This window comes from Nicotiana tabacum, chromosome 20 (genome assembly GCF_000715075.1).
Source record: "Nicotiana tabacum cultivar K326 chromosome 20, ASM71507v2, whole genome shotgun sequence".
Taxonomy (NCBI): Eukaryota; Viridiplantae; Streptophyta; class Magnoliopsida; order Solanales; family Solanaceae; genus Nicotiana; species Nicotiana tabacum.
Genome location: NC_134099.1, coordinates 2555076 through 2574128, shown reverse-complemented (window position 1 = coordinate 2574128; position 19053 = coordinate 2555076). Strand labels below are relative to the sequence as shown.

Below are 19053 nucleotides of genomic sequence, written 5' to 3'. Positions count from 1 at the left end.
ATACCAAACACATACAATCCCTAATCACCAATTTAGTCAAATAACACCAAATCAAAAGACCCATATAAATAGAAAAGAAGGTTAATTACACTAAATACCCTTGTAATTTGATTTAATTTTTTAATATCCTTTGTATTTTAAAATAAAAATCTTATACCCCCATATACTATAATAATTCTATACTTACACTCCTTATGAGATATATTTTCCATATTAAATTATTGCAAGAAAATAAAATTATGCCTCATAAGGGTATTTTTGAAGGATTTCTATAATATAGTGTTTGATTTAAAAATACAGGACAATAAAATTTCATGTTAAGAAACTTAGCTTAAAGTAACAATATAAAACAAGAAAATAGATAAGAATGTAAGGAGAAAGAGATAAGAGATTCTTATTTCTTACATGTATTCAAGTGTTTTCCAAGTGTGTAAAATGTAATGCCCAAACCCTATATTTATAGGAATGACATTGAGGTAATACAAATGGATGTCATGAACATGATATTAACTATTGAAAATATGGGGGAAGATCATGGGTAAGTTACGGAGGTGTGGGAGTTACAACTATAATCGTAAAAAGTAGGGGGATCATCTACATAATGGAGAACAGTAATAGGAGTTATATTTGATTAGTGGACATCCATATAATATGTATTTCATAACACTTCCCAATTTTATCCACCAATCTCATGTGTTATATCTTAGCATCTCGAGTAAAGACAATCAATTAACTAAATATCTTCTTACATTTAACTAGCTCGAAAGTCTGAAACTTCACAGCTGGTTTCAAGGTAAACTACCCTTTATTTTCTGTTTAGCATGATGATCTTACATTGGAAGAGAACTAAAATTGGAAGTCCTAGATAACAACTCCTAACAAAGATCAATGAAAGTCGAAAAGGGGATCATAGCCATTGTGAACACTATCTCTGCTACAAATTGCAGATGAATTCATCCAAATAGAATATTTTGTCCTTTTTTTTTTTTTTTTATAACAGTGGTGTCGTGGCCTGCTTGTGCACACCTCGATTATTCCATCAGGTATCTGTTACTTCCGGTCGGCACAAGTATCGGGTAACTCTATTCACCAAGACTTAGTAGATGAAAACAAATCACCTAGTTGTCCTTTTCATATTTATTTATTAGGAAAAATGGCATTGTATAGCTGCTCTCAAAATAATAGCCGAAAATTTATGTTTATATATATATATATATGTATATGTATATATATATGTGCGTGTGTGTATATATACACACACACTTTTTTGGCTACCAGATGTAAATAGTTTCGACCGCGGGTTAAAAGTGATATTTGCCCTATTAATTATTCTAGGGAGGGGGTTGAATTGTCCTTATAATTTTGTGATCTGTGAAGACTTGCTTCTTGATCAATCAGTTCTTAGATCTTCTTAATGGCACTATGCAGTAGACTTTACATCATTTGCATGAGATGATCCTAAATCGTCAAAGTATTTCCATAGGGTACTACATAACTATGTAATTTAGAACGACTAACGATTTGTAGAATCATGTGATTTTCTCATCTAAAAGCTTAAGTTTTTATTTGAAAGTTGAAGTTTTTAGTTATAAACAGCATCAAGCTGGTATTGAATCAAAGTACATAAACAACAGGACATATTGTACATCAAAGTCAAAGACACTATCAACTTTTACTTAAATTTCATACAAAATATTAGCTGACATATCAACAAATAAAGCTTGGGCCGGTTCTACTACTACTGATGATTTTACCTCTGATCTTGAGGCAGGATATAGGTAAGGCTTGGGAGGTATTTGCAAAGAGTAGTCTTGGTTTCCTTCTAACATTTCCACAACTTTGCTCATCGATGGTCGATTCGAGGGATCAGTCTGTATGCACCATAAACTCACTAACACCATCTTTCTTGCACATTCTTTCTCCGAATCATTCATTATCCCGATTAGTTGGAGCTCTTCGTCTAGTTCAATTCGCCGATAGAGCCAATGTGGGAAGTAGATTTCACTTGTACGGTCAACTTCAACATCAACATTTTTTCTTCCTCCAACCATCTCTAGGACCATCATTCCGTAGCTATAGACATCAGACTTATGAGAGACACCTCCCAAGTTTCTGCAAACAATTTCTGGAGCTATATAACCAATAGTCCCTCGTGCACCTAACATTGACACGACACTCTCCTTTTTCATGCAAAGTTTGGCTAGACCAAAGTCAGAAATCTTAGGACAAAAATCGTCATCAAGTAGGATGTTGTGAGGCTTTATATCAAAATGCAAAATCCGAGTGGTACAACCACGATGCAAGTACTCCAATCCACGAGCAATGCCTCGTGCAATTTTGTATAATATTGGCCAACTCAATTGGCGAACTCTGTTGGATCTTTCCTCATAGATAAACTTTTCAAGAGATCCATTTGGCATGAATTCATAAATGAGAGCTCTTCTGCGACCCTCAAAACAAAATCCCACAAGGCTCACGATGTTAACATGTGATGTCTTGCTAATACTTGCAACCTCGTTAATGAATTCTTCACCACTAGTGCCTTTTCGATTTGCAAGCTTCACTGCCACATGCTTCCCATTATGCAATCTTCCTTTGTATACATTACCACATCCTCCTTGGCCTAATTTGTTTTTGAAGTGACTGGTGATTCTTTTGACTTCTGAATAGCTGTATCTTTTTGGAGCATATAACCCATAATTCATTAGAAATGCTTCAATATTTCGGTGATCCTCAGCATTAGAATCCCAAAATCTTAGGTATTTGTACCACAAAATCTTTTCCCTGAAGTAGAAGAGTAAAACCAACAGTCCAATACAAGAGAAGAATGTACCTGTGGACAAAAATGAACTCATGACCATAAGATAATATAGATTCATTCATAAACTCCTTAAGCACTCTTTGGGAAATAGTCTGTGTTATAGACATGTTCAAAAGAAAAAAGATTCAAAACAGCAAAAGGGAGAAAGGGAGAAAAAGGTCTCTGAGAAAATGTCGCGGTCACTCTTCGAGAGAAGAAAAAAGAAGACGAGTTACCTGTGGCTACAATGAACCAGGGTGTCCGGAGATGACCCCTTTTTGATGTACCTGCTGCTGTTTTGTTGCTAACATCTGCAATACTAACACTTGTGAGTTTCAGATTATTAAACTTCTGTCTGGTTAAGCGAAAAGTCAATTAATGATCGAAAGAGAATGAACATTTAATAGGAAAAGAGATAGTTTGAAGTCTGGAAGTATGTTTGATCCAAATACAGTGGTTGAAGCATTGAATCATATTTCGATGTAGGTTCTCTACTCTTTTGGTATATGGCTTTGTATAGGTAGCCGAGCTTGTCCTTGTTTGTAACAGTAGCTTTAGTACATTAGTGTCATTTGTATATTTTCATACTCCTTGACTTCTGTTATTACTTGTTGTTGCTTTCGCTTGATTGCATTACCTAGTGTTAGTTTTGTATTTTCGTTTCGGTTTTCTAATTGGTTTGCTTGTTGTTGCCCTTCCTTTTATCATTCCTAAGCCGATAGTCCACCGGAAATAACCTCTCTGCCTTTTTAAAGATAGGAGTAAGGTCTGCGTACACACTACCCTCCCCAGACCTCTCTTGTAATGAGGTCTGGGGAGGGTAGTGTGTACGCAGACCTTACCCCTACCTTATGGAGGTAGAGAGATTGTTTCCCCCTCGGCTCAGGCAAGCATAGGTACCCCAATAATAACAAGAAAACAAAACGGGACAATACCGAAAAACCATGTAAAAGCAGCATATATAACAAGATTGTAAGATGATCGAAATGCACAAAAAAAGAAACGACAAGTATTCAAATAATCCTACTGCCAACCAAATACGAGAGTACGTACTAACACTACCGATATAAATAATCTAGACTATCTAACCTACTATCCTAATCTTCGACCTCCACACCTTCCTAATACAGGGATAGTGTTATGACATATTATGGATTTGTTTATATGGAACAGAAAAAGGCCTTAAGAAATGTTAACTTGACCTTGAAAATGGAGATGTCTACCTGTGTGACAAAGAAATTTGTTGGTAATATCAGTCTGGCATTGACCTCCACTATAGTGACAGCCATAACACTCATCAGACAGTTTCCATTCTACTTGAAATTCAGGACTTAACATTGTGAAAACATTACCATTATTTGATACTGATACAATTGGCAATCTGACAAGTGAACAAGCAGCAGTAAGATTGCCTGCTGAAATGTCGCGATCATCATCATCATCATCATCATCTCCATGAAGCTTGTAATATATGCTGAAGGCATCACATCCGTCGTACATTTCATAACCAGTAAAATGATCTTTCCTTTTCAGCGTAACGTTTAAGGTATTATTACTACTCTTGTTGCATTTGAAGAAGTTGTGAAGGTTAAGTATATTGAAAGAAATATAAGGAGAGTTTGTAAGGGAGAAATTTTCGTCGAAAACCTGGCATTCGTGTTGCCTCAATGTTGCTTCAAGTTTGGTGTCCCGAAGCCAAACTGTATAATTATACGGCTTTCCTAAAGCATAATACCAATCTCCTCCAGGAAGCAGTTGGATTCTTGGAAATGGTTTAGCATCACAACCAGATATGGACAGAAATCCACAGTCAGATTGTGTGGAAAGAGTGAATGGAAAGCTCAGGTCAGTAAGATTTCCACATGAAAATGACTTTGGACAAGATGAATCACTTCTGCCTTTTGTCTGAACTAAGTAACAGATCAGAATAAAGCATACAAAAGAAGTGAAAGTCATAGTAAATCCTCCCACTAGCCACTGATCAAACAAACAAATTCCCAGCTCAAGAAAATGAAGACAAGATATGAACTCAGTTGTTCACTGCTTTTAGTTGTTAGTGGAGTTGGAGAAATTGTGATAAATGTATATTAAGTGCTGTGAGGTGAATTTTCAAAGCACCTTCTTGTTAATGGAAAGACTTAAAGTCTTGCAGCAATAATTAGTCTTCATTGTCAAGTCTTATGAAGAGACTGTTTTGATATTCCTTTTACTTAATGTAAGATAAATTGCAACTTATATAGCTAATACGGGAGCCTTGGAGTAACAGGTAAAGTTGCTGTCATGTGATCAGGAGGTCCCGGATTCAAGAGAAACAGCCTTTTGCAGAAATGCCGGGTAAGACTGCGTACAATAGACCCTTGTGGTCCGACCTCTCCCCGGACTCCACACATAACGGGAGCTTAGTGCACCGGGTTGCCCTTTTATAGCTAATCAGACTCAATAAATTAAGTTACAAGCTAATTGGGATGAAGGAGGGTCTTGATTCTTGGAACTTCAATTGGATACTGTACAAAACAGAGAATGTCACCTACATAAAGGTTAATGCCCAAGATTCAGAGTTCTTAATTTGGGTAAAGGGCAACCCCGGTGCACTAAGTTCCCGCTATGCACGGGGTCGGGAAAGGCCGGACCACAAAGTTCTATTGTACATAGTCTTATCCTGTCACCCAAGGCTCCCCTTCAGAGTCCTTAATTTGCAAAATGAATTTAACATTTGCTCTTACTCACATACCCGGGTTTGAATGAGGGATAACAATTGTGTGTTTTTGGAAAGAGAGTAAGATAAGAAGAATAAATCATTTGTTTTCTGTGTAATTGAATCATTGAAGAGCTAGTAGAAAGAGTAAATCCTGGTAAAGAAATGGATGATCAAGAATTGTACAACTCAGACTTGACATTGCAAAAGTCTCCCCCACACACTCAGGACTTAATGCGTGAGTAACGGTGGCCTGACATTGACAAACACAACAATAGGGATCAACGAGTCTGACTCTAATACCATGTGAAGATATTACGATCATGTACGGGGCTGACGTCTGCCCAGTGCTGGAAGGTCAAGGAAGTTGGAGACCTGATGACAGGGGAGCCGACATACAACGATTCTTTCACGACCTGGGGTGTTAATTTACCTGCTAAATACTATCTAATTTCTAAGTATTAATTAGTAATTAGAATTCAAATTCTTAATTTAATTATAATTAATACAAGATATCTTTATTTATATAATAACATAATAACATATACAAATAGTAAATCGAGGTGAACACCACAACCCATTTCCTCAACCAATGCAAGACTTAGCAATTTCCAATTATTTTCTGCATTTACCCATCTTTCTTAGGTGATGGGCAGCGTCTAAGGACTTCATTCTTTTTCCATATATTTGACCTAAAATGTTGTTAGTGGATTTTTCAGAAGGCAAGACTAAGAGAAAAAAGCATTCAAAACACTTTGAGTGAATTTTCCAAATCAGGAACTTCTATGTAAGTTGGAAGTAGAAGTCATTATAGCAATAGCTTAAATTCAACCCATAAAAATATATTTTCTTTGATCCAAAATGATGGTTATATTTCCCTTTCTGGTAGTCTTTTCTCTTTTGATATGACACATTGACTAACTTGTAGTATATTTGTTGAATTTTTATTTTTTAATTTAAATTTAATATAATTATTTAATATTAGCTCTGAAAATGCAAAGAATCAAACAAATGGGACAACTGGAGTACTTGATTCTTGGAGCTTCAATTGAATACAGTACAAAATCGAGCAGCGCAACCAGCTACCACCTGTCCTATATCACCTCTGTATGTTTCAGTATGCAAGATAATGTGCGTGATCATATCAGTTGATCAAACGTGAGCATTTCCTTTCTGTTTGAGCTTTGTTATTACGGATCTATTGTCTCTGAGCCGAGGGTCTCCCGAAAACAGCCTCTCTATCTCTCCAGGATAAGGGGTAAGGTCTGTGTACACTCTACCCTCCCAGACTCCACTAGTGGGATCCTAGTGGATTGTTGTTGTTGTTTGAGCTTTGTTATGTTGTAACATGATCACACTACACATATATATGGAAGATGATAGTTTCTTGAGACAAGTTTAATGGACACTCTTGGTGTGTGGATGGTAGATTTAGCTAAGGTTGACCTAGTTATGGTGAACTTAAAAGAGTATTACTCATCCAACAGAGACCAGAGTCAGTCAGGAAATACCTCAAAGCTATATCTGGAATTCGCTCCTTTTGATTGTTTTAAGGGGAGCCTTGGCATAACTGTAAAGTTGCTGCAATGTGATCAGGAGGTTACGTGTTTGAGCCGTAGAAATAGCCTCTTGCAGAAATGTAAGATAAGGATGCACAATAGACCCTTGTGGTCCGGCCTCCCGTGGACCCCCACATAATGGGAGCTTAGTGCATCGGGCTGCATTTGATTGTTTTGGGCCATCATCATATCACCCGGAAAGAGGCAATAACATGACTTTGCCTAAAGAAATGCATTGACGTACAAATGGCCAGAGGAGTATCAAGGATTTAAATCCTATGGGTTCAACTTTTAAGATTTTTAGCATTGAACCCATTAGTTTTAAAGTTATGGGTTCATATCTACTATTTTTGCAATTTTAATGAATTTATACATACAAAATTTTACTTTGCATCGAAAGTTATGGGTTTAGTTGAACCTGCCAACAAAACACTACATCCGCCTCTACAAATGGCAGATGTATAAAGCCTTTCAACTAGGTAGCGCTCTCTAAAAGTAGAATCTAACCTTCCACATAACCATGCATAGCATGTGCGTAGTGCATCGGGCTGCCCTATATGTCTTTATCTCTCTCACACTTTCTCATTCTTGACATACAATGCAATAACATGCAGCAGCAAGAACTGAAGTCTGAGACTATATTAGCTGCAGTACCAATTGAGATCCCAAGCATATTTTCCTTCACTATCCGTAAGTACAAAATAAATCCTCTTTGTGTACATTTCATGTCTCTATCACAGTTCTTCATTTGATGGAACCTACTCAAATTATTGGCTGACATATAGTATGCTCTGATGCCAGAAAAAGGGCAGCCCGGTGCATTGAGCTGCTGCTATGTGCGGGTACTGGGAAAAGCCGGACAACAAGGGTCCATTGTATGTAGCCTTACCCTGCATTTTTGCAAGAGACTGTTTCCACGCCTCGAACCATGGTCACATGGCAGCAACTTTACTAGTTACGCCAATGCTCCCCTTCCTGCTCCGATGCCAATGTTAGTAAATCACCTTAACTAAGATATGAGTCAGATATGAGAAAGAATTATGAGAAAATTGTTGACATACTTGGCAATGATGCATGAGTTAGCTAAGTGAAAGGCTCTTTTATCTTTATTTCCTTTCCACAGAAATGTTCTTCTAATTCTGTATAAGGTCTTAGTCACCTTATCTGGAATAGGAAATACAGACATCCATAAGTTGGCAAAGAATGCAAACACTGTTTATTAGTACTACTCTGCCACCCAAAGATACAACAACAACAACATACCCAGTATTATCCCACACCATGAGGTTTGGGGAGGGTAATGTGTACGCAGACCTTACCCGGTTACCCCTACCTTGTGAGGATAGAGAGGCTGTTTCCAATAGATCCTCGGCTCAGGATCTGCCACCCAAAGATAAATATCTAATTTGTTCTCCACTTTCTCTGTTATTTCTTGCAGTTAGGAAGAGATTAAGGAGCAGATTCTGAAGGCATATCCTAATAAGCGGTTGGAAGTTGCGCGACCTGACAGGCAAGTTTACCGACCAGCCTGCGCAGATCTTTTACTTCCTGAAAGTGATAAATGGTCCTCATCACATCCTTGTTATCTATTACATTCTCCTTAAATTCATATAAGGAGAATGTACACTCTGATTTTCTATGCGACAGTTCTTGAATTCCTGGAGACAAATAACTTATCCTTTAGCGATCAGTCATTAAAAAGACATGAATTTGCAGCTTCCTACACTTGAGGACATCTGAGTATATCGGATGCTAGACCTGCCAACATCTTCAAGGAGAAATGCATGAAGAAAATACTCCATGCATCCCAATTTCTTTCTTAAACCCAATGCCCAGTCAAACAACATCACATAAATAGGAATGCAGAGAGTACTAAATAAGTACTAGATATTAAAAGGTGTCATTCTTATTGGGATAGACTAAAAAACGAAAGTGTCTCATACAACGGGATAGAGGGAGTAATAAATTGAACAGTCGAAGAAAAATAGGGGCAATAGTACCAGCCTTTGCTAAAAGTTCACAACAATATAAGACTAAACAAAAAACAACTGACAGATCAACAAACAAATATCCATTCGGGGATGCCCAGTTGGTTCAGGGATCGGTCTCCCCTCAATGCCTTCTGGGTTGAGCCTATCGCACAAGGCTTGCCTAGTGTGGCTTACATCCCCTGTGTAGTTTGCAGGCTCGTGCACAGGGGGTTTATATAAAGTGCTCACCCAAAGGGTAGAGGTTGTGGCAGAGACTGTAGCAGTTGCGGGTTCCTCCTTACAAAAAATAAAGATCAACAAACAAAGACTAGGTCAATTCTACTATTGATGAATCTACCTCTGATCTTGAGGGAGAATATGAGTAAGGCTTGGGAGGAATCTGCAAAAGCTCTAGGTTCCCTTCTAACATTTCTACAGCCTTAGTCATAGATGGTCGATTCGAGGGATCAGTTTGTATGCACCATAAACTCACCATCACCATCTTTCTTGCACATTCTTTCTCCTCTTCATTCATTATTCCAATTAACTGAAGCTCTTCGTCTAGTTCAATTCGTCCATAGAGCCAGTGTGGAAAGTAGATTTCACTTGTACGGTCAACTTCAACATCAATATTTTTTCTTCCTCCAACCATCTCTAGGACCATCATTCCGTAGCTATAGACGTCAGATTTGTGAGAGACACCTCCCAAGTTTCTGCAAACAATTTCTGGAGCGATATAACCCATAGTCCCTCGTGCACCTAACATTGACACAATGCTCTCCTTTTTCATACAAAGTTTGGCAAGACCAAAGTCAGAAATCTTAGGACAAAAATCGTCATCAAGCAGGATGTTGTGAGGCTTTATATCAAAATGCAAAATCCGAGTATTACAACCACGATGCAAGTACTCCAATCCTCGAGCAATGCCTAGTGCAATTTTATACAATATTGGCCAGCCCAATTGGCGAACCCCGTCGGATCTTTCCTCATAGATAAACTTTTCAAGAGATCCATTTGACATGAATTCATAAATGAGTGCTCTCTTGCGACCCTCGAAACAAAATCCCACAAGGTTCACGATGTTAACATGTGATGTCCTGCTAATAATTGCCACCTCGTTAATGAATTCTTCACCACTGTCTTTTAGCCTATTCAGGACCTTCACAGCTACGTGACTTCCATTATGCAGACTCCCTTTGTATACAGAACCACATCCTCCTTGACCTAGTTTGTTTTTGAAGCCACTGGTGATTCTTTTGACCTCTGAATAGCTGTATCTCTTTGGAGTATATGACCCATAGTTCTTTAAAAACGCTTCAATATTTTTGTGATCCTCAGCATTAGATTCCCAAAACCTGATGTACTTGTACCATCAAGCACCTAAGACATGTAGCTTTTGCCCGATATATCCAGGGCTACAAATTCAAGTTTAGAAAGATTTGACATTATTTAGGAAAAGAAAGTTCTTACCTCAGATACTTTCAAAATATTTGCTCGAGATGGTAGAGCTTCGTGCTGATAACGTGTTATAAAATAAAGACTATAAAGTAAAGACAAGTATATAGAGAAACTGATATATTATTCGAATTCAAACTGATGTACATAATGAACTGAAATCTCTTCTATTTATAGAAGAAAGGAAGCTGCTCCGTAAGCTGCTACTACAAGCTGCTGTGTAAGCTGCTACTACAAGCTGCAGTGTAAGCTACTATAAGCTGCTGTGTAAGCTGCTACTACAAGCTGCTGTGTAAGCTGCTACAAGCTGCTATGTAAGCTGCTGCTATACCAGATATGGATAATCTTCTACTGAGAGCAATATTTATCCATAACGGAGTACTGAATGGATAAACTTATTATACCCGGTATGGATAATCTTTTACCGGGGTAATGTTTATCCATAACTGGGTACTGAAAAGATAAGCCTATTATACCCGGTATGGATAAACTTATACTGGGGGTAATGTTTATCCATAACCGGGTACCGAAGTGATAAGCTTCTTCAGGAAGCTTATTTACAACGGAGTACTAAATGAACATCCATAATATAATATATTTATAACACTCCCCCTTGGATGTTCATTAAAAGATCATGTGTCTCATTAAAACCTCACTAGGAAAAACCACGTGGGAAAAAAAAATTCTAGTGAAGGAAAAAGAGTACACATATTTAGTAATACGCATTGTTAGGTGCCTCATTAAAAACCTTATAAGGAAAACCCCATGGGAAAAAACCTTAGTAAGGGAAAAAGAGTGCATCGCGTATTTTACTCCCCCTGATGAAAACCTTGTTTCAAATATTTGAGTCTCCGCATTCCAATCTTGTATACCATCTTCTCAAAAGTTGAAGTTGGCAAAGATTTAGTGAATAAATCTGCTGGATTATCACTTGAACGGATTTGTTGCACATCAATGTCACCATTTTTCTGAAGATCGTGTTTGTAGAATAATTTTGGTGAAATGTGCTTCGTTCTATCTCCTTTTATAAATCTTCCCTTCAATTGGGCTATGCATGCAACATTGTTTTTGTATAAAATTGTGGGTCTTTTCTCACATTCCAACCCACATATTTCTCGAATGAATCACTGATCTCAATCATATTCACTCCCTGCTTGCCGGTTTGAGATCGAACTTTATGGGTATCGGATAAATAACCTGCATCTGCATTATCAATACGATCTGCACCACTTTTGTTAGCATTAGCAAGATAAATAAGTGCAACATCTACACCGAGATAGAGTATTTCAGGACCAAGGAGCTCTTCATCCTCTTCTAGAGGTTGGAACAGATCCTTATTCACTTCAAGTGATTGAATATCCAATGGTGTACTTAATGGGTACACTTTGTCCATGTAAAAGCATTTTTAAGACCCTCTTGGAGCTCTTCTGGAGTTCCAATTTATGTCACCAACATAAACAGCAAGTGTAATAAAGTCTGATGACATTTTCTTTATAAAAATACATGGACAAATAACATAATTTATGTAACCTTCTTTCAGCAAATATTCACTAAGGCGATTATACCACAAGCGCCCAGATTGCTTTAAATCGTACAAAGATCTTTATAATTTGATCGAGTACATTTCTCAAGACTTTGAATTATATGCTTCGGGCATTTTCAATCCTTCAAGGATCTTCATATAGATTTAGCCAAATAAGTCATATAGGTTAAGACTTGTATCTAAATGGTACGACATCTTCAAATGTCTGGACTGCTAGTCCGATCCTCACAATCGTTTACAATATTGTGCACTATATTGTATTAAATGTATCGTCGACGATCATTTTGTGTCAGTTCCGAAGTGACATAACTTGTGGAGATCTCATCACTTTCTTTATTTTCAGGTACCTGAACTTTTCCGGGAGTTTCATGAAATGTTATGTCGTGGGCTCTTCTAGAGCATATTTCCTCCTCATTATGATCATTAGCTCCTACTATTTTTTAAGGATTGTTACCTTTGGAACCGATTGGTCTACCATGCTTCATGCGTACAGTAAACTCTATCCTTCAGGGACTTTAATTTTAATAGGAGCATTTGCAGCTGAAATATGATATTTAATTTTGGATTAGCAAATGCTTCTGGCATTCGACTTGAATTATCTTCTAAGTGAGGATCATGATAATTCGTTTCATATAGCATATTTTTCAACTGTTTATTCCATCCCCCAAATGTTAGAAAAACTAACATATATCCCCAATCATCTTTGGGAAACATATCTTTGTGTATTATGGTAGAGAAATTAATCATATACCACGAAACAAAAGATAGTAAAAATATTTGGTTTCTGATCCTAAACCAATTGTGAAGGGAGGACTTATCATATATTGTTGATATGATGCATACAAGTGCTGCTATATGCAATTTAAAAAATCTTGGACCAACACATGAAGCTTTGTTCTCATAAGCAATGGTTTAGACATTAATAGGAGGTATTCAATGCTAAACCAGCTTGGATATAAACCAGCATTATCAAGATGAACTGTCTTGATTTCATAATCTGAAAATTATGCTCTTAATTGAGAAAAGCAATTCCAAATGTCAAACTGCAGGTTGACAATAATTACACATGTAACCATCTCATATATGTACCTATAAGTGGTTCACATGATAGGTGAACGGGCCCATATTCACCTTTTATATATTTCAGAATCAGGGGTCTTAGTCCCAACTTTAACTGGTATAATCAATTCATTATGAGAACAAGCAACACATGAGAATTCCTGAAGAATCTTCTAGTTCTTTAGTATATGCTTATCTGAATTCTCAAATAGCTCATTTAAAAATGGCAAATAAAAACTTCAAGTTTATCATGTCATGTGTTATCTCTTAGTAAACCAGAATGGCATAAACTTTTGCTTTAGTAAACTTCTGGTTTACTGTGATACATGATATAGTACAAATTAAAGAATAAGGCAGGTAACTTCTCACATACATATTATTTTACCCCCTATGATTGTGGAAACATGAAGATAATCAATCTTCCAATCATTTGTAGTCTCAATATGATAGCCATTTGTATTAGTAAACTTCAGGTTTACTACAACATATGTTTTGACCATAATCATATAATATGAATGACATATTTGTATATAAGCTCTTCGAGAGCCTTAATTTATTATCCACAATCTAATATTTATCTGGCACTACTGGTGTCATGTATTCTTTAGGCAAACATTTAGCTCTTCAGGAGTTATTGATACATTTTATACTATCAAATATTGCTCAGACACTGCTGGTGTCATGAGAGAAAATCACAATCAAATAAACAATGTAAAACAATTGTTTAAGCACACGAAAACTCTTCTTTATAATATTTTTCCACTTCAGGAGGCAATTTCAACTGTGTTACTTCTTCAGGAGCAAATTTAAAACACGAAATATTGAGTATATATTCTCTTAATTATATTAACTCTTCTGGAGGTGAATTGTAATGTATTCACATCAAGAGCGCATTCATATTTACCCGACTTATTAGTATTGTCACATTCACTTCAGGGAATGGATTAATATTATCAAAAGTTCTCATCCTTCAGGAAATCGAACATAATTATCTGAATGCGCATTAATCACATCAAATTGTGATGCCTCAACCTCTTTTAAAATATTTACTACTTCAGGAGCAAATCGAGGCGTGCATTTAATATAGAGAATATTTATGTAGCTTATCTTCAATTGTAACTATAGAAAGCCTAAATTATCACTTCTGGTGATCATAGACATATACCACTTCTGGTGGTTAACAAAATATAATTACAATGAGATATATGAAATATAACTACTTCTGGTGGTTGTATATTTCTTGCAAACTCTGCTAGAGTTTAAGTTGATCTAATAATATTATCCATATTCTTTAAAATGACATAAATAAGATATATTATAGTAAATATCATTATCAAAACATAACTTTTATTTATGTACAATAATTACATAACCATACTATTTATTACAAACAACACAAATTAAAATATTTACATTTCTACAGATTCACTACCGATTACATGACTTATTTCTCCTTCTGGGAGTGCAAAGTAATCAGCTACATCCAAATGCATGGAGTATAAATTATCTTCAGAAATAAAATTTGCTTCGGCATTTTTCTCTGTCTTCTTCAGGGAGGCTTGATAAAGCTCAACCAGATGCTTTGGTGTACGACAAGTACGTGACCAGTGCCCTTTTCCTCCACATCTATAGCATGCATTTTCTGCATTTGGCGCTTGCACCGCTTCATGCTTTTGTTCCTTCCTTTTCCACTGCTGGTGGTGAGGAGGCTTCTTTGGTGCATTATTATTACCATGATTGGGGTTTCTTCCCCGACCACGGCCATGACCACGACTGGGGCCACGACCTCTTCCACGTTTAGCTTGGTGGAAGTTCGTCTCATTCACTTCAGGGAATGGACAAGAACCAATAGGTCGGCTTTCATGATTTTTCATTAATAGCCCATTATGTTGCTCTGCTATAAGAAGATGTGAGATAAGTTCAGAATACTTTTTAAATCCCATCTCTCGATATTGCTGCTGCAGGAGCATATTCGAGGCATGAAAAGTGGTGAAAGTTTTCTCCAACATATCATGATCAGTAATATTATCACCACATAATTTTAATTGGGAAATAATTCTGAACATAGCAGATTTATACTCACTGATAGATTTAAAATCTTGTAGCCTTAGATGAGTCCAATCATAACGTGACTGTGGAAGAACGACCATCTTAAGGTGGTCATATCTATCTTTCAAATTATTCCACAGTATGACTGGATCTTTAATAGTGAGATATTCCATTTTCAGGCCCTCATCAAGGTGATGGCGTAGGAATATCATTGCTTTGGCACGATCTTGGTTTGATGCCTGGTTTTTATCCTTGATGGTGTCTGCCAGACCCATCGCATCAAGATGAATATCAGCATCAAGTACCCAAGACATGTAGCTTTTGCCCGATATATCCAGGGCTACAAATTCAAGTTTAGAAAGATTTGACATTATTTAGGAAAAGAAAGTTCTTACCTCAGATACTTTCAAAATATTTGCTCGAGATGGTAGAGCTTCGTGCTGATAACGTGTTATAAAATAAAGACTATAAAGTAAAGACAAGTATATAGAGAAACTGATATATTATTCGAATTCAAACTGATGTACATAATGAACTGAAATCTCTTCTATTTATAGAAGAAAGGAAGCTGCTCCGTAAGCTGCTACTACAAGCTGCTGTGTAAGCTGCTACTACAAGCTGCAGTGTAAGCTACTATAAGCTGCTGTGTAAGCTGCTACTACAAGCTGCTGTGTAAGCTGCTACAAGCTGCTGTGTAAGCTGCTGCTATACCAGATATGGATAATCTTCTACTGAGAGCAATATTTATCCATAACGGAGTACTGAATGGATAAGCTTATTATACCCGGTATGGATAATCTTTTACCGGGGGTAATGTTTATCCATAACTGGGTACTGAAAAGATAAGCCTATTATACCCGGTATGGATAAACTTATACTGGGGGTAATGTTTATCCATAACCGGGTACCGAAGTGATAAGCTTCTTCAGGAAGCTTATTTCCAATATAGTACTAAATAGATAAACATATTTACGGTGGAGTCCCATATGGATAAGCTTCTTCAGGAAACTTATTTACAACGGAGTACTAAATGAACATCCATAATATAATATATTTATAACAGTTTCCATTTGTCCACATTATTTAGATTTGTTTACATTAATTTAATGTTTTCATACATATAGTTAGAAAAGAGTGAGGTGTGGACATGTGTGAATTTGTGTGAACTTATGTGAACTAGTGTAGGTATGTATGGACTAGTGTGTACATGTGTGGACTTAATTAATATGTACACATGAAGTTTAGGCTAGATACATGTAGGAGTTCTACTACAAATACCCATGTATACTAGCCATTTGGGGCAAGTGAAGTTGAATAGAAATCATCCTTTCCTCCACCTCTCTAATAGTGAGTTTTGAGTGTTTGTTTAGTTGTCTTGCTCTCCCAAAAATTTCTAACATTTGGTATCAGAGCCGGTGTGTTGAGAGACAACCAAACTTGGAGAAAAGATGACAAACACTAATGGAACACCATTCCAAGTTCCTATGCTCACAAAAGAGAACTATGGGAATTGGTGTATTCGAATGAAGGCCTTGCTTGGTGCCTATGATGTTTGGGAACCGGTAGAGTCTGGAGTTGATGAAGCGGAAGATGCCGCAGCCACAAATAAGAAAGATCAAAAGGCACTCACTCTCATCCATCAAGGTTTGGATGACAAGATGTTCAAGAAGGTTGCAAATGCGACAACCTCCAAGCAAGCATGGGATGTTCGAAAAGGAATAAGAAGTTCGAAAGAGCGAAGGGAAAGAAGGTAAGGAAATTTTCTTGGCAGCTACAGAGAAGAAAAAAGAAGATGAGGTACCTGTGGTTAGTATGAGCCAGATTCTCCGACGGTGGCCTGTTTTTGATGTTCCTGTTGTTGTCAGAATGCTGAGATCTGCAAGACAACCACTTGTAAGTTTCACAATAATAACACCTCTGGTTAAGGATCGTTTTGTTTTCTTTCTCTTGCCTTCTCTTCTCTTTTTAGTTGTTTCCTTTTAGTTCACAAGACTAGATAGTTTAAATCGTCAATTATTTCAGTTATGGCGAATTCCAGATAATAGTAGTAAATGTTGAAGCCTTTACACCTGTTGTAGATTTCATAAACAGAAAAAAGTTAAAAAACCATTGATCTTCTTAGAACTGTTCAAGAGGGAGATAATTTGTAGCCTTGAAATACATTCCAAAAAGTGGCTGAATCTTAGGGTGCCCATGCAGGTTATAATTAAAGCCTCAGCTTCAGCACAATTTTACAAGCAGCACATTACTTGGTGAAATTGTTTTGGACAAATAGACTCCATTCTGCGGCCTGAACTAAGGTGAAAAGATACCGACACAGGAAGAAGCAAATAAAATTATAAAACAAAAGTCATATTGAATCCTAATGCAGATGAGGTAAGCTAGCTGAGGTTTGTCAATTTTTGCTCCAGCTCACCAGACTATATCAAGTCCCATGACTTAGAACATTTTCTGTGTTATTTCTACTATTTAAAAACATGGAATAATGTTATCTACTTATGACATATTATGGATTTGTGATATGGAATAAGAAAGTGCCTTAAGAAATGTTTTAATTTGAGAATGGAGTGTATTATATGGAAATGTCTTACCATCCTGACAATAAAATTTGTTGGTTGTATCAGTCTGGCATTGACCTCCACCATAGTGGCATCGGTTACAGTCCTCAGAGAGTTTCCATTCTACTTGAATTTCGGGACCTAACAAGTCAAACAAATCACCATCTCCCGATACAGAGTGAAATGGCAATCTGATAAGTGAACAGTTGGTAGGAAGATTGTCTGCTGGAATGTCTTTAACATTATCATCTCCGGGAAGCTTGTAGTATATGCTGAAGCCTTTACAGCCATTGTACATTTTATAACCAGCAAAATGATTGTTCTTCTTCTGGGTAATGTTCGGGGTATTATTATTGGTGCTGTTGCATTTGAAGAAGTTGTAAGTATTAAGTATTGGGAAAGAAACAGAAGGAGAGATTGGAAGGAAGAAATCTTTGTTAAAAGCCTGGCACTTGTGTTGATTCAATGTCGTTTGAAACTCCGCGTCCCCAAGCCAAATTGATGAATATTGCTTCTCTAAAGCATAGTACCAATCACCTCCGGGAAGCAGACGGATTCTGGGATAAGGTTTAGCATCACAACCAGATATAGGGATTATTCCACAATCAGGTTGTGTGGAAAGAGAGAAAGGAAAGCTCAGGTCAGTAAGATTCCCACAAGAAAAGGACTTTGGACAACTAGAATCGTTTCTGCCATTTGCCTGAACTAAGATCAGAAGAAGAGATAGAAGGAAGCTTACAAATGAAGTGATATCCATATAGAATCCTCCTACTGATCAAACAATTAACAGTTTCCTATCTCAAGAAGAGGAAGACTAGATATGAACTCAGTTGTTAACTACACTTGTGTTTAAAAGTACAGTGTCTTTGGAAAAGTTGGCAGAAACGTATATTATGTGCTGTTACGGAATTTTCAAATTACTTACTTTTCACTGGAAAGACTTGGAAGTCTTCCATCAATAATTAGACTTCATTGTCAAGCCTAGTGAAGAGGCTGACTTGATATTTCTGGGACGACTTCATTTTAAGATATTCCTTCTTCGCAAACAAGACAAGCTAACTGGGATGAAGGAGTAGTTATCGACTTGATTTTCCTGTGGAATTCTTTTTTGTGATTATTATTTTCCAGTCAATTTTAGGCTGCTTATTCGAGGTCAAGGTTTTTAGTAGATATGGAAATGTTCTCAGAAAGCTAGACTAATGAAGATACAAATTCAAAACACTGTGAAATGATGTTATTTCCCTTTCTGGTAGTATTTTCTTTGTCTGATATGACATATTACAACTTGTAGTATATTTATTGAGCTTGTAATATTGGATGAGCAATTGTCTCTTCTCTTCCATAAAAAGAAATAAAATGCAGAGG

General features: G+C 36.8%; 3 protein-coding genes across 7 annotated transcripts; all 3 read right to left on the bottom strand.

Annotated features, from left to right (window-relative positions):
- Positions 1-1653: 1653 nt before the first annotated feature.
- Positions 1654-5538, bottom strand: LOC107796115 (rust resistance kinase Lr10-like). Of its 2 annotated transcripts, none has more exons than XM_016618848.2 (3): positions 4024-5538; positions 3037-3111; positions 1654-2833 (listed from the first exon to the last, which is right to left on the bottom strand). In XM_016618848.2, exons 1-3 carry the CDS (start codon positions 4754-4756, stop codon positions 1677-1679), a joined length of 1965 nt encoding a protein of 654 aa, XP_016474334.1. In that variant the 5' UTR covers positions 4757-5538; the 3' UTR covers positions 1654-1676. The 2 variants fall into 2 exon arrangements, with proteins under 2 accessions (XP_016474334.1, XP_075097520.1); XM_075241419.1 differs by having other exon boundaries at positions 4153-5538.
- Positions 5539-8938: 3400 nt separating this feature from the next.
- Positions 8939-18575, bottom strand: LOC107796112 (LEAF RUST 10 DISEASE-RESISTANCE LOCUS RECEPTOR-LIKE PROTEIN KINASE-like 1.1). 4 transcript variants are annotated; one of them, XM_075240640.1, is made up of 3 exons: positions 17722-18575; positions 16906-17006; positions 8939-10417 (listed from the first exon to the last, which is right to left on the bottom strand). In XM_075240640.1, the coding sequence occupies exons 1-3, from the start codon at positions 18443-18445 to the stop codon at positions 10397-10399; spliced, it is 846 nt and encodes a 281-aa protein (XP_075096741.1). In that variant the 5' UTR covers positions 18446-18575; the 3' UTR covers positions 8939-10396. The 4 variants fall into 4 exon arrangements, with proteins under 4 accessions (XP_075096741.1, XP_075096740.1, XP_075096739.1 ...); XM_075240639.1 differs by having other exon boundaries at positions 8939-10404; XM_075240638.1 differs by lacking the exon at positions 8939-10417 and having other exon boundaries at positions 14379-17006; positions 17722-18514.
- LOC142174886 (rust resistance kinase Lr10-like) lies at positions 9353-10045 on the bottom strand. Its single transcript, XM_075241276.1, has one exon. It carries the CDS (start codon positions 10043-10045, stop codon positions 9353-9355), a length of 693 nt encoding a protein of 230 aa, XP_075097377.1.
- Positions 18576-19053: the final 478 nt, after the last annotated feature.

Excerpts from the sequence above, each read along its gene's own strand:
- LOC142174886 (XM_075241276.1), bottom strand. The coding sequence starts at position 10,045 with ATGTCAAATGGATCTCTTGAAAAGTTTATCTATGAGGAAAGATCCGAC.
- LOC107796112 (XM_075240637.1), bottom strand. The coding sequence starts at position 18,445 with ATGGATATCACTTCATTTGTAAGCTTCCTTCTATCTCTTCTTCTGATC. Across the intron at positions 17,007-17,721 it reads CAAATTTTATTGTCAGGATG|ATCTCAGCATTCTGACAACA; the intron begins GTAAGACATTTC and ends GTTGTCTTGCAG.
- LOC107796115 (XM_016618848.2), bottom strand. The coding sequence starts at position 4,756 with ATGACTTTCACTTCTTTTGTATGCTTTATTCTGATCTGTTACTTAGTT. Across the intron at positions 3,112-4,023 it reads CAAATTTCTTTGTCACACAG|ATGTTAGCAACAAAACAGCA; the intron begins GTAGACATCTCC and ends TTAGTATTGCAG. Across the intron at positions 2,834-3,036 it reads CTGGTTCATTGTAGCCACAG|GTACATTCTTCTCTTGTATT; the intron begins GTAACTCGTCTT and ends TTTTGTCCACAG.